This window comes from Aquarana catesbeiana, linkage group LG10 (assembly GCF_042186555.1).
Source record: "Aquarana catesbeiana isolate 2022-GZ linkage group LG10, ASM4218655v1, whole genome shotgun sequence".
Lineage (NCBI taxonomy): Eukaryota > Metazoa > Chordata > Amphibia > Anura > Ranidae > Aquarana > Aquarana catesbeiana.
The window spans coordinates 1,973,741-1,992,264 of NC_133333.1; the positions used below are offsets into that span (position 1 = coordinate 1,973,741).

At 49.6% G+C, this 18,524-nt stretch overlaps 1 protein-coding gene across 3 annotated transcripts in view; it reads left to right on the plus strand.

The window, feature by feature from the left end:
• The window catches only part of PHC2 (polyhomeotic homolog 2), a 93,403-nt gene that overhangs the window by 52,309 nt on the left and 22,570 nt on the right, over positions 1-18,524 (plus strand). For all 3 annotated transcript variants that reach the window (XM_073601439.1, XM_073601440.1, XM_073601441.1), the window contains 2 exons: positions 12,977-13,317; positions 16,822-16,951. In XM_073601439.1, coding sequence (XP_073457540.1) covers positions 12,977-13,317; positions 16,822-16,951 — 471 coding nt within the window. The remainder of the gene's footprint in view (positions 1-12,976; positions 13,318-16,821; positions 16,952-18,524) is intronic.

Below are 18,524 nucleotides of genomic sequence, written 5' to 3' on the forward strand. Positions count from 1 at the left end.
CAAGCTGCCCCAGTGGGCCATCTTCAGAGTCAGGGACCCATGGAGCTGGTGTGCATTGACTTTCTGTGCTTGGAGCCTGATCTGAGCGGGCAGGGAAATATCCTGGTAATTACTGACCATTTCACTCGGTATACCCAGGCGTTTTCCACGAGGGACCAACAAGCATCCACAGTGGCCAAGAACTTTAGTGGAGAAATTCTTTGTGCACTGTGGTCTGTCCCAACGTATCCACTCTGATCAAGGGAGAGACTTTGAGAGTAGTCTCATCAATCGACTTTTAGACCTGTTGGGCATCAGGAAGTCTGAAACCACCCTGTATCATCCTCAAGGAGATCGTCAACCAGAGAGATTCAACCAAACCCTTCAGGATATGCTCGGAACTCTAAATTCAGAACAAAAGCAGCACTGGATCAAGCATAAAGTGGCCATTGTGCATGCTTATTACGGCACCGCCAATGACGCCACAAGATACTTTCCCTATCGTTTGTTCGGATGGAAGGCCCGGCTGCCAGTAGACTCGGCCTTCGGCACATCCCTCGACCATACCTCAGCAACTTCCCACAGAGGGTATGTGGATCGCCTGCGGAGAAGTCTGAAGACCGCCTATGATAAGGCTCAAGCTGCCTCATATGCCGAGGACAGGGAAACATAATAAAATTTGACCTCAGGGTATGAGTACAGGACCTACAGCTGGATGACAAGGCACTGCTGAGAAACCTGGGTGACTTTGGAAAGCACAAGTTGGCTAACCACTAGAAGTCGCAGCCATATGTCATTTGCAAGCAGCTGCCAGGACTCCCAGTATATAAAATCTGGCCAGAGGGATAAACAGGCCCGCTAAAGACTTGGCATCGCAATCATCTGTTGTCTCTGTCAGAAGCAGTTCGTCCACAGTCCACACCCACGGCCTCTCAGAGATCCCTGCCAGCAACTAGATCTCAATCTGTACCCCTTGCTGAAGAAGATGAAAACAGCAAGGATGAAGGGATGGGAATAGATTGTCTGTGGCCGTCTCAAATGCCAGGGCCTGCCCCCCCCCCCCCCGAGGTCATTCTCACTGCAAAAAGGACTCTTGGAGCACTTGACACTTCCACTGCAGATTTGGTGGTGGAGAATACCAACTCACCCCCTGGCAGATCTAGCTGGGCCATTCCAGGTAAGGAGGCCTGTAAGCAGGACAACCTCCCTTCCTTTGCTAATTGGTGGGAGGTTCCTTTGCCAGGGTTTTATGCAGATGTAAATTGTATGGTTTCCTTTGCACACTAACCTGTTTTTTTTTTTCTCCGCGTGTATATCAAAAGCATGTAACAGGTCATAGACTATTTACCTTCTTTGGCGGACCAAAGGTACTTTGATGGGGGGGATTGTGTAGCGGGGGCTGCTTTGTGTCCCGCACCTCCTGCTATCCCTGCTGGCGACTGCCAGACTAAATAGGCACTGACACAGCCGCTCACTGAGGGAGAGCATGCCTGTCATTTCCCGCAGGGGACTTCTCCCCCTCCCTCTCCTCTTCCTTGAGTGATGAGTGGTGCTCACTCACAGGCACCTGCTCACTCTGCTCTCTCCTCTGTGTCCCTATTGGCAGGGAGAAGGAGCCAATCAAGCAGTAGCAGAGGACCATGGGGCTTGAAGTCCATCACAAAAGGCCCCATTGATTTCTACAGGAGGTGGAACTGCCAAACCCAGCCTGCTTTGCAAGGAGGGGGGCTTGCTAAAGACTCCAGCCTGTTGGTCTGAGGAGAGATCGCCACGGGGCAGGGAGGTGAACGGACATGCAAGGAGAGACTACAGGCACTCACTGAAGAACCATCCAAAGACGGTTCCAGAGATCATCCAGAAATGGCTAAAGATGGGGTGTCCCACCAGAGAGAGGCCTCCGGTGAAGACTGCATGCATCTTAGGGCAAGAGGCAATTGAGTCGCAAGGTGGCCAGGCAGGCTGCTGAAGAACTATCTGCCAAGACATCCTTTTTCTGCCCTGGACGCAGGACTGGTGAGAGGGAACTTGCCCACGTTGCTGATGCACTACCCACTTTTGAACCCTGCAGGCAGACATTATAGTTTGGAAGTGCGAAGAGGACCTGTTACTGACATATCAAATCCTCTATGCTGACTAATAACTCCCTTTTGTTAGACTCGGATGATTTATTGTATTCTATGAGATCCAACTACTGGTGAAGATATTTACAAGGCTTTGTACTCTAAACATTGTTTTCTATTGCTCTTAAAGGGGACATGGTACTGGTATCTATATTACCTCATCTCTCATTAGGATTAAAGGTATCATAGGCCGGCCTGGGGTTCCCCTTTAGCAGTGGTAGTACTTACAGCAACCAATAGCCTTCTTGAGGAATCAATTTAATGATTGTCTGTTATTGTGTACATTGGTATCATTTACTTGCTGTTGCTAATTGTCATTTAACTGCTTATGTACCACTTAATATCTCTACCTTTATGTGGAATATCTCTGAAATTATGTGAGATCTAATGTTAAAACCACTTAATCTTACTGGATCTAACGATTATCTACAGGTGAAATTGTGCAAAAGTTCATTTATTTCACAAATGCAACTTAAAAGGTGAAACTAATGTAGCAATAACTCACGGTGGAGCTGCTGATTTTTAGCGGGCTGTTACTGTCACCTTTTTTACCTGTAATTTCACGAGTACTGGGTCTAGGGTCCAGTTGAGCTTATCCTCAGACAATGTAGACACCAGTCACTTGAGTACTTTTCCAATGCTTTCAAGGGAGATAACTGGAAGAAGTAGCAGGAAAGAGGTAGAAGAAGAGTTGCAGGGAAGTTCGAATACCTTTTCTTGGCGTAGCACTAAGGAATTGAAATCTTTGGGATGAATATATCCTCAGCTCAGGATTAAATCTTTGCCCGCCCGGATAGGTCTCTCTCACCAACCCAGCAGCCGAAACGCAGCACGAACAAAAAGTCTCTGCCACAGACTTGGATGAAACAAAACTGTACGATCCTCTGCCACAGGATGTAGTAGTTTTCGATGAACAGCAAACACAGTACCAGAACCTTTAAGCCAACCCGGCAGTACTTGTGCAGTAGAGTAGTTTAGGATGCGTCCTCCAATCGAGTCACCAGGCCCTTCTTAAGACCAGCCTTGCATGGTCCCTTCCAAGACAGGTCCTCCCCTGGATCTTTCCGATTGTCCGGCTTTTCCCGCAGGACAGACAGCACAGGACCATCCCAACTATAGCATGCCCCAGACAGGCTTCTGGGTCTACCCGCTCGGCTGCCGCAACGCAACCCTCCAGGCCGTAGGGCCACAAGCTAGAACTCACTAACACATGCCTCTAGGCCAGGAGGGCCACGAGGTAAAGCTCCTTGAAACATGGCCTCTGCTCCATAAATACCCTTTCCCAGAATGCAACCCGGAGGACCACCTCTGCCGAGTTTTCACTGGGACAGAAGAGCACTCATATGTTTCAGCCTGTTGCTTTCCAACACCGACCCAGAGTGACAACGACACCCACAGGCAGAATGTGGAACTGCACACAACACAGCCAAACTGAAACAGAGGCTAATCTAACTGTAAATTAGATCTGAACTATGTACAGCACAGATAATCCACTAAATTTACATAGAAGCGGTAGATTGGAAAATCTACCAGCGCTACACTAATATATGAGATAGACTAAATACAATCAAAGCAAGATAGTTCAAGCCGTAATTTATGATAATTGTGATGATTATGGCTTACAGCTCATGAAAACCCCAAATCCACAATCTCAGAAAATTAGAATATTACATGCAATCAATAAAACAAGGATTGTACATAGAAGAATATGGGACCTGTGAAAAGTAGAAGCATGCATATGTACTCAGTACCTGGTTTAGGCCCCTCAATGCGGCGTGGCATGGGGGGCGATCAGCCTGTGGCACTGCTGAGGTGTTATGGAAGACCAGGATGCTTCAATAGCAGCCTTCAGCTCTTCTGCATTGTTCGGTCTCATGTCTCTCATCTTTCTCTTGGCAATGCCCCATAGATTCTCTGTGGGGTTTAGGTCAGGCAAGTTTGCTGGCCAGTCAAGCACAGTAATCCCATGGTCATTGAACCAGGTTTTGGTGCTTTTGGCAGTGTGGGCAGGTGCCAAGTCCTGCTGGAAAATGAAGTCAGCATCTCCATAGAGCTCATCTGTGGAAGGAAACATGAAGTTCTCCAAAATCTGCTGGTAGACGGCTGGCACAGTGGACCAACACCAGCAGATGACACGGCTCCCCAAATCAACACAGACTGTGGAAACTTCTCACTGGACTTCAAGCATCTTGCAGTGTGTGCCTCTCCATTCTTCCTCCATACTCTGGGTCCTTGGTTTCCAAATGAGATGCAAAATTTGCTCTCATCAGAAAAGAGGACTTTGGACCACTGAGCAACAGATCAGATCTGTTTTCCTTTAGCCCAGGTAAGACGCTTCTGACGTTGTTTGTTGTTCAGGAGTGCCTTGACAAGAGGAATACGACATTTGAAGCCCATGTCCAGGATCCGTCTGTGTGTGGTGGCTCTTGATGCACCGACTCCAGCCTCAGTCCACTCCTTGTGAAAGTCCCCAACACTTTTGAATGGCCTTTTCCTGACAATCCTCTCTATGCTGCCGTCATCCCTGCTGCTTGTGCACCTTTTTCTTCTACACTTTTCTCTTCCACATAACTTTCTATTAATGTGCTTTGATACAGCACTTTGGGAACATCCAACTTATTTTGCAATGACCTTGTGAGGCTTTCCCTCCTTATGGAGGGTATCAATGATGTTTTTCTACACAACTGTCAGGTCATGCAGTCTTTCCCATGATTGTGATTCCTACTGAACCCGACTGAGAGACCATTGAAAGGCTCAGGAACCCTTTGCAGGTGTTATGTCTTCATTATCTGATTAGAGTGGGACAGAATATTCCACCTTTTCACAATATTCTAATTTTTTGAGATTGTGGATTTGAGGTTTTCATGAGCTGGAAGCCATAATCATCACAATGAGGACAAATCACGGCTTGAACTATCTTGCTTTCCATGTAATGAGTCTCATATATTACTTTCACCTTTTAAGTTGCATCAGTGAAATAAATGAACTTTTGCACAATATTCTAATTTTTTGAGTATCACCTGTATTAGCCTGAATGATTTTTGGCCAGAAAATTAGATGAGGGGAGGGGGGCAGCCCCCCTCAATCACTTAATAAGTCTCTAATTATGTGAGATCTAATGTTAAAACCACTTGATCTTACCGGATCTAACAAATAGCTCCCAAAATAGCGGTTTGGTCAATTTTTTGATAAGGAGGGACTAATGACGGGTTAGCCCCCCCCAGCAAATAACCGTTAATATTGCTTCTTCTGTGTGAGATCTAACGCAAAAAGCGGTAGATGTAACCTGATCTAACAAACTGCATAAGATTTTTCCAAAAGTCTTGATTTGGGGGGGCTAACCCGGCAGAGGTGATGCAGAAGATGATGTAGGTGCTCACACCGTTACCCCTTCTGAGGTGAAATTCCACAAGGAAATGGGAATTGTAGGCACCCAGCAGCCTATGTACTATGGATGTAGCTCCTGTGCTTGGCCTGACCGGTCATTCCCTAATTGAGTCTTCAGAGACATGGTGAGGGCTGATGTAATGCCAGCAAATCTGGACCTGGAAATTTCTCCACAATTACCTTTTTACCAGAACAAAGTCTGGAAGGTGCTCTGTGCCCAAAGGTCACTTCCAGGCTATCCCCACAATGTCCCGGGGTCATTCAGCACTAAAGATTCCAGGCTGAGGATGGCTGCGCCAGAGAGATGCAATCCAAGAGACCAGCAACAGTGCAGAGAACAGTCCCGATTAAAGAAAAAGCTGTGTGAGGAAAAACAGGAGGGAAGTTTACGTATTAGAGCTGGAGATGTCCACCATCCTCCCAGGACACAGTGTCCAATCCTCCTGTAGGTGGCAGAAAACCTCGAAGGCTTCCTGTGTTCTTCAATGGACCCAGCAAATTTGTTTTGTCTGTGTTCACTGTCACCATACAAAATTCAGCCATATCTGTATGTCTCCATCATAGCGTCATACTGACCGCATCCATCCCCCTATCTGTATGTCTCCATCATAGCGTCATACTGACCGCATCCATCCCCCTATCTGTGTGTCTCCATCATAACGTCATTGTCACAGACCTAGCCGGGACAGAGGCTGTTGGAGAGGACTGTATGCAAGCCTGTTGCCTTTTGATTATGGGCCCTGGATTTTCAATGGATTCATTCTGTTGGGACACATCCTGTGAGGAGATGCTGGTGTCATCAACCTGTGTTTATGTTAATTGAATGAGCTAATGACATTGTCCTCTATACAATGTAGGAGACGGGACGACTGCTATTGTGTTGATATAACTGTATGAAGCTCGGTGACCACAAGTCTGGGCGAAAGGTCATGTCTCAGTCACCTAGGCTGTATAAAGGATTAGATAATTAGCTCATGTTAATTAGGTTACATTTGTATTGTTAGAGTAATCTTCTCCTGTGTATATAAGACTGTATTCTGGTTCTGAATAAAGTGAGTTCTTGGTAGCAACAAGCAAGTGTCGCCTTGTTTGTGCTCAGAGAGGTTGGGATATCTGTATACAGACTGGGAGGAAGTGGTATATGACGGAGGCACTCAAGCGGAGTGTGGGACGTTCCGTGACATTGGTGGCAAGCAGCGGGAAAGCTTCCTGAAGTCTGGGACATCCAAACCTCCAACTGGATCCAAGATCAGCATAGCAGACTTCAGTCACCCCAGCGGAGATATGGACCTGGCATCAGAATTCCCGGGGCTGCTGCGGATCATCCTTTCAACGTACACCAGGACTGTGTCTGAGGATGAATACCTGGAGCTCAGGCAGCTGATTCGGGTGGAGCTCTGGATTGCAGCCCTCCGTCTCGCTGTTATAAAACAGGGCAAGTGCTTTCCAACCCAAGAGCAACGGGCCAGTGACCAACGGGCATTGCGGATGGCATTCCTGGGAGAGCAGCCCCAGGAGCAATGGGTGACTGAGTTGGACAGGCTGGTCCAGCAGGAGATAGAGCTGGACAATTATTATCGGGCTCTGCAAGGGCACGCAGAGGAGGGATATTTAGGGGAGACAACAGAATGCTCTCCGGAGGGATATGACTTTGGCGGCCCTGGATTGCTGTGGGAGAACCTTACAGATCTTTTTATGTTTGGCGATGAAGGGGAACCTGACCTTGAGGACCTGAGAGACTATAGAGAGTCTATGCTCGGTCTTGCAGGGGTCTCAGAGCTCAAACCTGATCTGGACCATTTGCTAAGGAAGGAACAGCATCTGGAAAGGGCATACAGGAAACTGCTAGAACAAGTTCAGCAGCATGCCAGAGAATCGGCAGTGGAAAATCCGGAGATTGCCGTCCCCATACCTGAAGTGCTGACAACAGGGCAGAGCTCTGCTAACCTCTGCCCAGAAATGATAGCATCTTCTGGGTTCCATGGACAGGAGATGGTGAACCTCTATCCCCAGACATCAGTTGCAGAGACAGGGGATTTGATAGACTTTTCTGCTGAGGAAGAACAACCTGATGAGCCTCCAGCAGAAGAGCTGCTATCAGGGCCAAAGTTCACTGTGTTCTGCCCAGCACCAACAGTGGCTTCGGCCTTCTTGAGAGAAGAGGTAGTCGGCCTTTCTCCCACAACACTGACAGGGACATGTGATTTTCTGCCAGCAGCATCTATGGAGTTAAAACAAACTTCTCCAGCTGAAGATCTGGTAACTGAACAGAGGGTCCAAGACCTCTGTCCCACACTTTTACCAATTCCAGAGACTGGGGATTTAATAGACGTTTCTGTAGAGGAGGAACCACGTGGCAAACCCCCAGCAGAAGTGCTGGCAACCGGACAGAGGGTCCAAGACCTCTGCCCCACACCTGCAGCAATTGTGGAGGCTCAGGGTGAGAAGATGGCAATCACTTCCCAGCAGCAGATACAGGGGGAGAAGGGAGAGGAGGTGTGTGTTGTCCCTCCCCAACAGTTGGCCAGGGTGGAGGAAGTGGGCTTTCCTCCCCAGCAAAGATCCGTGTACCTGGCAGACAGTACCATCGACATGTCATCCCAGCAGCCAGATGAGGGAATGGAAAAGGAAGCAGCCGGCTCACCTCCCCAATGGCAGCTACACAGTTTGGGAGTGGAGGAAGCCAGCCTCCTGCCCCAACAGTTAGCCGGAGCAGAGGATGCGGAGTCCCCAGCAGAAGTGCTGGCAACAGGGCAGAGTGCTACCAACCTCTGCCCAGCACCGGCAACAACTACAGAGTTCCAGGGAGGCGGGGCAGTCGGCCTCCCTCTCCAACAGTTAGCCGGAACAAATGGTGTGGGGTTTCCAGCAGAAGGGCTGGCAACAGGGCCGAGGACTGCTGGACTCTGCCCTCAACTAACAGAGGATGGATTTCCTGTGAAGGTGGATGGGACTTCAGTCTCCACCTGTATACCCCAGGGATGGAGGGCAGTGGGCCCCGATCCCCAACAGCATGACAGAGTGAGCCCAGACACCCTGTCTTCTCTCCAGCGGCAGAAAGGATTCCAGGGAGAAGAGCCAGTCCAGGCCTCTCCCCAGCGGCAGATATGTTCTCTGAGAGAGGCAGAGGTTGGCTGGGTGAGTAATACTCTGTTTGGAACAATTTGTTTAGGGTACTGTGTGGGTACAGGCAGTAGAGGACTGGAACTATGGACTAACTTCAGAGTCAACCCGTCTGGGGTCTCCTCCTGTGTTAGTCTCCTGCCGAAAGGGGAGAAATGTCACAGACCTAGCCGGGACAGAGGCTGTTGGAGAGAACTGTATGCAAGCCTGTTGCCTTTTGATTATGGGCCCTGGATTTTCAATGGATTCATTCTGTTGGGACACATCCTGTGAGGAGATGCTGGTGTCATCAACCTGTGTTTATGTTAATTGAATGAGCTAATGACATTGTCCTCTATACAATGTAGGAGACGGGACGACTGCTATTGTGTTAATTAACTGTGTGAAGCTCGGTGACCACAAGTCTGAGCGAAAGGTCATGTCTCAGTCACCTAGACTGTATAAAGGATTAGATAATTAGCTCATGTTAATTAGGTTACATTTGTATTGTTAGAGTAATCTTCTCCTGTGTATATAAGACTGTATTCTGGTTCTGAATAAAGTCAGTTCTTGGTAGCAACAAGCAAGTGTCGCCTTGTTTGTGCTCAGAGAGGTTGGGATATCTGTATACAGACTGGGAGGAAGTGGTATATGACGGAAGCACTCAAGCGGAGTGTGGGACGTTCCGTGACAGTCATACTGACCGCATCCATCCCCCTATCTGTATGTCTCCATCATAACGTCATACTGACCGCATCCATCCCCCTATCTGTATGTCTCCATCATAACGTCATACTGACCGCATCCATCCCCTTATCTGTATGTCTCCATCATAACGTCATACTGACCGCATCCATCCCCCTATCTGTATGTCTCCATCATAACGTCATACTGACCGCATCCATCCCCTTATCTGTATGTCTCCATCATAACGTCATACTGACCGCATCCATCCCCCTATCTGTATGTCTCCATCATAACGTCATACTGACCGCATCCATCCCCTTATCTGTATGTCTCCATCATAACGTCATACTGACCGCATCCATCCCCCTATCTGTATGTCTCCATCATAACGTCATACTGACCGCATCCATCCCCTTATCTGTATGTCTCCATCATAACGTCATACTGACCGCATCCATCCCCTTATCTGTATGTCTCCATCATAACGTCATACTGACCGCATCCATCCCCTTATCTGTATGTCTCCATCATAACGTCATACTGACCGCATCCATCCCCCTATCTGTATGTCTCCATCATAACGTCATACTGACCGCATCCATCCCCCTGTCTGTATGTCTCCATCATAACGTCATACTGACCGCATCCATCCCCCTATCTGTATGTCTCCATCATAACGTCATACTGACCGCATCCATCCCCCTATCTGTATGTCTCCATCATAACGTCATACTGACCGCATCCATCCCCTTATCTGTATGTCTCCATCATAACGTCATACTGACCGCATCCATCCCCTTATCTGTATGTCTCCATCATAACGTCATACTGACTATGCCTATGAAGTTCAGTAAAATTTGAGTGTCAGGTGGGGAAGTGGAGAAAAATGATTCTGCTGGTGACAAATCTGTATCCGGGACATAAACAGGAAAAACATGGCGCCGCCCCTGTATAAATCCCGGGATAGGTTCCCATGTTGACTTTTCATCCTCCAGAATACATGGGACTCGGGAAAGCCGTGTGGTGAACGGGAAGCCATTATTGTGGCACAGTATATACAGTGCTTTAAAAAGTATTCATACTGTAGTGGAAAATTATATGCTTCTCCTATAAGCAAATAATTCCGTTGTGCTGAAAAGCACAGTCAGAGCTCTGTTGTATAATGCCGGGAAAGTGCGTTTGTATATCTCCAAGTAACACAGACACAGATGCTGGGATCACGTTGAGCTCAGCAAAATCTTCCTCCTTAGGAGCTGCTGTCTTTATTAATAGTGTAAAACATGAATAACAAAGGGAGGTGGTGACTTCACAATCAGCCAATCAGACATTTGTATTGCTTCAAAAGAACCAGACACACGTATATATTCAAATAGAATTCCAGTAGTGACGTGTGCAGATCCATGTGGGCCGTGTCCTGTGGAGGAGATACAATGTGCCTCAGATTGTGAACACTACAAACATGGCTCTGATCACGGCCCTGTGGACATTCACACCGCTACCAATGACGCGCGCCATACTCTATCATGGCTGGGTGAGCTATAATTTTGTACGGTTACACTATGGTTCCCATGTACGCAGATCTGTTGGCTAGGAGCGTGGATGAAGTCGCCATGAGGTGGCCAGGCTCTTGGTGAGGCATGAACCAACATCCCTTAAAGGGCGAACAGATCTGCTGTGTCCACGGGAAGGTTTCCGCAACCAGTGGTCCTCCACCGGCGTCTGTATGTGCGAATACCCTCGCATTAGATTATTGCAGCAAAACTGACACCAGGGGACATCTGATAACATACATAAAAAACATTTCCACAACAATACCCCTGGAAATTTCCAACATTCTGTCATGTTACAACCAAAAACGTAAATGTATTTTATTGGGATTTTATGTGATAGACCAACACAAAGTGTCACATAATTGTGAAGTGGAAGGGAAATGATAAATGATACAAATAAATATGTGAAAAGTGTGTGTAGGGGGGGGGGGGCATTTGTATGGCACCCCCCGGAGTCAATACTTTGTAGAACCCCCTTTCTCTACAAGTCTTTTTGGGGATGTCTCTACCAGCTTTGCACATCTAGAGAGGACATTTCTGCCCATTCTTCTTTGTAAAATATCTCAAGCTCTGTCAGATTGGATGGAGAGCATCTGTGAACAGCAATTTTCAAGTCTTGCCACAGATTCTCAATGTGATTTAGGTCTGGACTGTGACTGGGCCATTCTAACACATGAATATGCTTTGATCTAAACCATTCCATTGTAGCTCTGGCTGGATGTTTCGGGTCGTTGTCCTGCTGGAAGGTGAACCTCCGCCCCAGTCTCAAGTCTTTTGTAGACTCTAACAGGTTTTCTTCTAAGATTGTCCTGTATTTGTCTCCATCCATCTTCCCATCAACTCTGACCAGCTTCCCTGTCCCTGCTGAAGAAAAGCATCCCCACCACATGATGCTGCCACCACCATGTTTCACGGTGGGGATGGTGTGTTCAGGGTGATGTGCAGTGTTAGTTTTTCCCCACACGTAGCGTTTTGCTTTTAGGCTAAAAAGTACAATTTTGGTCTCATCTGACCAGATCACCTTCTTCCACATGTTTGCTGTGTCCTCCACATGGCTTCTCACAAACTACAAACAGGACTTCTTATGACTTTCTTTCACCAATGACTTTCTTCTTGTCACTCTTCCATAAAGGGCAGATTTGTGGAGAACACGACTAATAGTTGTCCTGTGGACAGATTCTCCCACCTGAGCTGTGGATCTCTGCAGCTCCTCCAGAGTTACCATGGACCTCTTGGCTCTTCTCTGATGAATGTTCTCCTTGCCCGACTGGTCAGTTTAGGTGGACGGCCATGTCTTGGTAGGTTTGCAGTTGTGCCATACTCTTTCCATTTTCCGATGTTCAAAGCTTGGGAGATTTTTTTATAACCTAACCCTGCTTTATACTTCTCCACAACTTTATCCCAGTCTGGTGTGTTCCTTGGCCTTCATGATGCTGTTTGTTCACTAAGGTTCTCCAACAAACCTCTGGGGGCTTCACAGAACAGCTGTATTCATACAGAGATTAAATTACATACAGGTGGATGATATTTACTAATTAGGTGACTTCTGAAGGCAGAGTAAAGGGGGCTGAATACAAATGCCCCCCCCCCCCCCCCCACACACTTTTCACATATTTATTTGTATCATTTAGCATTTTCCTTCCAGTTCACAATTGTGTGACACTTTGTGTTGGTTTATCACTTAAAATACATTTGTTTTTGGATGTAACATGACAAAATGTGGGAAATTTCAAGGGGTATGAATACTTTTTCACGGCACTGTAAATACCCCATAATAATGGATTGGCCACATCATGTCACTAGACTGTAGTATCTGATCTCACTTCTGTCTCTATCAGAGATGGGGCAGCCGTTTCCATGGAAACTACCCTCACCCCACAGGTTTATTAATAAATTATCAGCAGTGCACTAACCCTTTCCCCACCGGACCCGACCTAATTATACACTGATGGAGGTGGCGGCAGGAGAGTGCAGGGAGATGTATGGGCCTGACATGGAAGGAGCAAGTGGGTTCCACCCTGAAATGGGGTAACCCGAGCATTTGGTCCTGGGATGGGGGAACCCCAAAGCAGGATGTGGTTAGGCAGTGTGCATGCGTTGTCCTACATACATGTCTAGATGTATAATGTACATATCATGTTCTCTTCACAGCTTATTCTCCGCAGCTTGTCCCGGAACCAAAGCCGGTTCTGCATCAGATTGTCATCCAGAATCCGCCTCCTCTTCAGCCTCGCCCGGTGCCGCCCATTACACAGCCCCTCACCCACCAGCCGCAGGTGTCTCAAGGTCTCTCCTCTCCACCTATCACCTCCCAGGCTCCGCTGGTTCCTCCTTCCTCATGTGTGGAATCATCCGAAAAGCAGAAACCCAGCCCCATCCCCCCTCTGCCCCCACAGGGTCCAAGCTTCAGAAGACAAGATGGCGTGGTCCAGTGCAGAATTCTCCCATCCAGCTCAGCCGTCATCTTTCAAATCCCGAATACTCGGATATCGGTGAGTCCAAATGTAGGGGGGCGAGGACACAATGACGCACAATGCCATGGCAGGAGCTACATGTGACCTGAGGCTGATAGGACGCACAGATCTCCATGTACATGAAGGGGGTGTGTCCTGTGACAGCCGCTCGGGGGAAGGGGGGGGGGGGTTCATTTTCCAGTCTGCAATGAACACATCGTGTCCAGAATGTGAACCATTCATTGGTGGGCATAAGACCAGGAGGTGTCCCCGCCGAGCACACAGAACATGGACCATGTGCGTTCCTCTTCATTCTATGAAGTATTCTGAGATAATACTCGGTGATCCTGCCAGTCTGCTCTGTGTGGCAGGACTTCCTCTCAGGCAAGCCATGGATGCCGCTCTGTGGTAGTGTAGTCAGCTCCCATCCTTCTTCCTTTCACTGGGACCTATAATACACGGTGCCAACATACAAGGCTCTACGGGGGGCCTCCCTGGCAATACCCATACTATCCGCATGGCACTGGCAGGATCCAATCACCCCGCAGCACAAGTGACTGGAATGAGGTGATTGTGGTTCTCTGTACCCATGGTTCAATATTCCCATCTCCTGACACTAACCAATGAGAGGATACAGAGGTAAGGGGTGACCTATGAGAGGACACAGAGGTAAGGGGTGACTATGAGAGGACGCAGAGTTAAGGGGTGACTATGAGAGGACGCAGAGGTAAGGGGTGACTATGAGAGGACACAGAGGTAAGGGGTGACTATGAGAGGACACAGAGGTAAGGGGTGACCTATGAGAGGACACAGAGGTAAGGGGTGACCTATGAGAGGACGCAGAGGTAAGGGGTGACTATGAGAGGACACAGAGGTAAGGGGTGACCTATGAGAGGACACAGAGGTAAGGGGTGAGGACACAGAGGTAAGGGGTGACCTATGAGAGGACACAGAGGTAAGGGGTGACTATGAGAGGACACAGAGGTAAGGGGTGACCTATGAGAGGACACAGAGGTAAGGGGTGACTATGAGAGGACGCAGAGGTAAGGAGTGACTATGAGAGGATGCAGAGGTAAGGGGTGACCTCTGAGAGGACACAGAGGTAAGGGGTGACTATGAGAGGACGCAGAGGTAAGGGGTGACTATGAGAGGACGCAGAGGTAAGGGGTGACTATGAGAGGACGCAGAGGTAAGGGGTGACCTATGAGAGGACACAGAGGTAAGGGGTGACCTATGAGAGGACGCAGAGGTAAGGGGTGACTATGAGAGGACACAGAGGTAAGGGGTGACCTATGAGAGGACACAGAGGTAAGGGGTGAGGACACAGAGGTAAGGGATGACCTATGAGAGGACACAGAGGTAAGGGGTGACTATGAGAGGACACAGAGGTAAGGGGTGACCTATGAGAGGACACAGAGGTAAGGGATGACCTATGAGAGGACACAGAGGTAAGGGGTGACTATGAGAGGACACAGAGGTAAGGGGTGACCTATGAGAGGACACAGAGGTAAGGGGTGACTATGAGAGGACGCAGAGGTAAGGAGTGACTATGAGAGGATGCAGAGGTAAGGGGTGACCTCTGAGAGGACACAGAGGTAAGGGGTGACTATGAGAGGATGCAGAGGTAAGGGGTGACCTATGAGAGGACACAGAGATAAGGGGTGACTATGAGAGGACACAGAGGTAAGGGGTGACTATGAGAGGACACAGAGGTAAGGGGTGACCTATGAGAGGACACAGAGGTAAGGGGTGAGGACACAGAGGTAAGGGGTGACCTATGAGAGGACACAGAGGTAAGGGGTGACTATGAGAGGACGCAGAGGTAAGGGGTGACTATGAGAGGACGCAGAGGTAAGGGGTGACCTATGAGAGGATGCAGAGGTAAGGGGTGACTATGAGAGGACGCAGAGGTAAGGGGTGACTATGAGAGGACGCAGAGGTAAGGGGTGACTATGAGAGGACGCAGAGGTAAGGGGTGACCTATGAGAGGACGCAGAGGTAAGGGGTGACTATGAGAGGACACAGAGGTAAGGGGTGACCTATGAGAGGACACAGAGTTAAGGGGGTGACTATGAGAGGACGCAGAGGTAAGGGGTGAGGACGCAGAGGTAAGGGGTGACCTATGAGAGGACGCAGAGGTAAGGGGTGAATATGAGAGGACACAGAGGTAAGGGGTGACCTATGAGAGGACGCAGAGGTAAGGGGTGACCTATGAGAGGACGCAGAGGTAAGGGGTGACCTATGAGAGGACGCAGAGGTAAGGGGTGACCTATGAGAGGACGCAGAGGTAAGGGGTGACTATGAGAGGACGCAGGGGTAAGGGGTGACTATGAGAGGACGCAGGGGTAAGGGGTGACTATGAGAGGACGCAGAGGTAAGGGGTGACTATGAGAGGACGCAGAGGTAAGGGGTGACTATGAGAGGACGCAGAGGTAAGGGGTGACTATGAGAGGACGCAGAGGTAAGGGGTGACTATGAGAGGACGCAGAGGTAAGGGGTGACTATGAGAGGACACAGAGGTAAAGGGTGACCTATGAGAGGACGCAGAGGTAAGGGGTGACTATGAGAGGACGCAGAGGTAAGGGGTGACTATGAGAGGACACAGAGGTAAGGGGTGACCTATGAGAGGACGCAGAGGTAAGGGGTGACTATGAGAGGACGCAGAGGTAAGGGGTGACTATGAGAGGACACAGAGGTAAGGGGTGACTATGAGAGGACACAGAGGTAAGGGGTGACCTATGAGAGGACACAGAGGTAAGGAGTGACCTATGAGAGGACACAGAGGTAAGGGGTGACCTATGAGAGGACACAGAGGTAAGGAGTGACCTATGAGAGGACACAGAGGTAAGGGGTGACTATGAGAGGACACAGAGGTAAGGGGTGACCTATGAGAGGACACAGAGGTAAGGGGTGAGGACGCAGAGGTAAGGGGTGACCTATGAGAGGACGCAGAGGTAAGGGGTGACTATGAGAGGACGCAGAGGTAAGGGGTGACTATGAGAGGACACAGAGGTAAGGGGTGACTATGAGAGGACACAGAGGTAAGGGGTGACCTATGAGAGGACGCAGAGGTAAGGGGTGACTATGAGAGGACGCAGAGGTAAGGGGTGACTATGAGAGGACACAGAGGTAAGGGCTGACTATGAGAGTGTGTGGAGGGTACGGGGTGACTATGAGAGGACGCAGAGGTAAGGGGTGACCTATGAGAGGACGCAGAGGTAAGGGGTGACTATGAGAGGACACAGAGGTAAGGGCTGACTATGAGAGGACACAGAGGTAAGGGCTGACTATGAGAGTGTGTGGAGGGTACGGGGTGACTATGAGAGGACGCAGAGGTAAGGGGTGACCTATGAGAGGACGCAGAGGTAAGGGGTGACCTATGAGAGGACGCAGAGGTAAGGGGTGACCTATGAGAGGACTCAGAGGTAAGGGGTGACCTATGAGAGTGTGTGGAGGGTACGGTGGGAATAGTTGAGGTGGCATTACGTATGGGGTGTGTAGAGGTGTCGGTGTCAGACTTATCTTCCATTTCTCTTGCTCCAGACACCCCCACAGCAAGATAATCTACGGAAACCCTGCGAGCCGCACAGAACCCAACTCCAGCCTTCAGCGCAACTACCAGTCGCTACACCCACCAACCACACCATCAAGCACCATCAGACTGCACCGCACGGTGAGAATATTGCGCTAATAAATCCTGTATAATAATATTACTCTGCATTATGGTGCCCTAGTTACCATCCAGTGCACCCACTATGGGTGGCGCACAGTGTACTCTGCATTGTGGTGTCCTGGTTACCATCTAGTGTACCCACTATGGGTGGCGCACAGTGTACTCTGCATTGTGGTGCCCTGGTTACCATCCAGTATACCCACTATGGGTGGCGCACAGTGTACTCTGCATTGTGGTGTCCTGGTTACCATCCAGTGTACCCACTATGGGTGCCGCACAGTGTACTCTGCATTGTGGTGCCCTGGTTACCATCCAGTGTACCCACTATGGGTGGCGCACAGTGTACTCTGCATTGTGGTGCCCTGGTTACCATCCAGTGTACCCACTATGGGTGCCGCACAGTGTACTTTGCATTGTGGTGCCCTGGTTACCATCCAGTGTACCCACTATGGGTGCCGCACAGTGTACTCTGCATTGTGGTGTCCTGGTTACCCTCCAGTGTACCCACTATGGGTGGCGCACAGTGTACTCTGCATCGGGTGGTGGTGCCCTGGTTACCATTCGTTGTAGCAGGCATACAAAGCACCAGACACAGAAACACCGAACACACATTTGTTACATTTGAACCCCCTCCCCCGGAGTCCCAGCAATGTTCACATAAAATAAAAATCAGATAGGAGAGAGGAGCCGCTACTGCAATGTTCTGCAGGTTTTCCTACAGCCAGGGAAATGGGCATCTTACACAGATTGGCAACTACTGCGGGGAGAGCGCCCCCCTGTGTGTGCGGGGAGTGCGCCCCCCTGTGTGTGCGGGGAGTGCGCCCCCCTGTGTGTGCGGGGAGTGCGCCCCCCTGTGTGTGCGGGGAGTGCGCCCCCTGTGTGTGCAGGGAGTGCGCCCCTGTGTAGGCAAGCGTTACGCCCTCTGTGTTCATGGGAATTAGCCCTTTGTGTGCATGGATAGTACATCCGACTGGTCCATCCCTCTGTTTTTCAGGTTATATGACCTCTGTATGCTGGGATGGTACGCTCGGGGGTACCACCCTCTTTGTGTTGGGGGGGATATGCCTTCTGTGTAGACAGGTGGCCAGGTGGTACTCACTCTGCATGCGCGGGTGATATATGTCCTCTGTACACGGGTGGTACTCACTCTGCATGCAGGTGGTACGTCCTCTGTGCACGGGTGGTACACCCTCTATGTGCAGGTGGTACATCCTCTGTGCGAGCGGGTGGTATGTCCAGCCGTGGTGCGCGGGTGATATATGCCTTCAGGGTGGTACACCCTCTGTGCGTGGGTGATATATGCCCTCTGTGCACTAGGGTGGTATGCCCTCTGTGCTCGCAGGTGGTTTGTCCTCTATGCATGGGTGATATATGCTTTCTGTGCGCCAGGGTGGTACACCCTCTTTGCTCAGGTGGTACGTGCTCTGTGCTCGCAGGCGCTGCGTCCTCTGTGCGTGGGTGATATATGCCTCTGCACGTGTCGGCTGGTGAATCCTCTGTGCGTACGAGTGGTGCGTCCTCTGGGTGGGTGGTGCGTCCTCTGTGCATGCGGGCTGGTGCGTCCTCTGGGTGG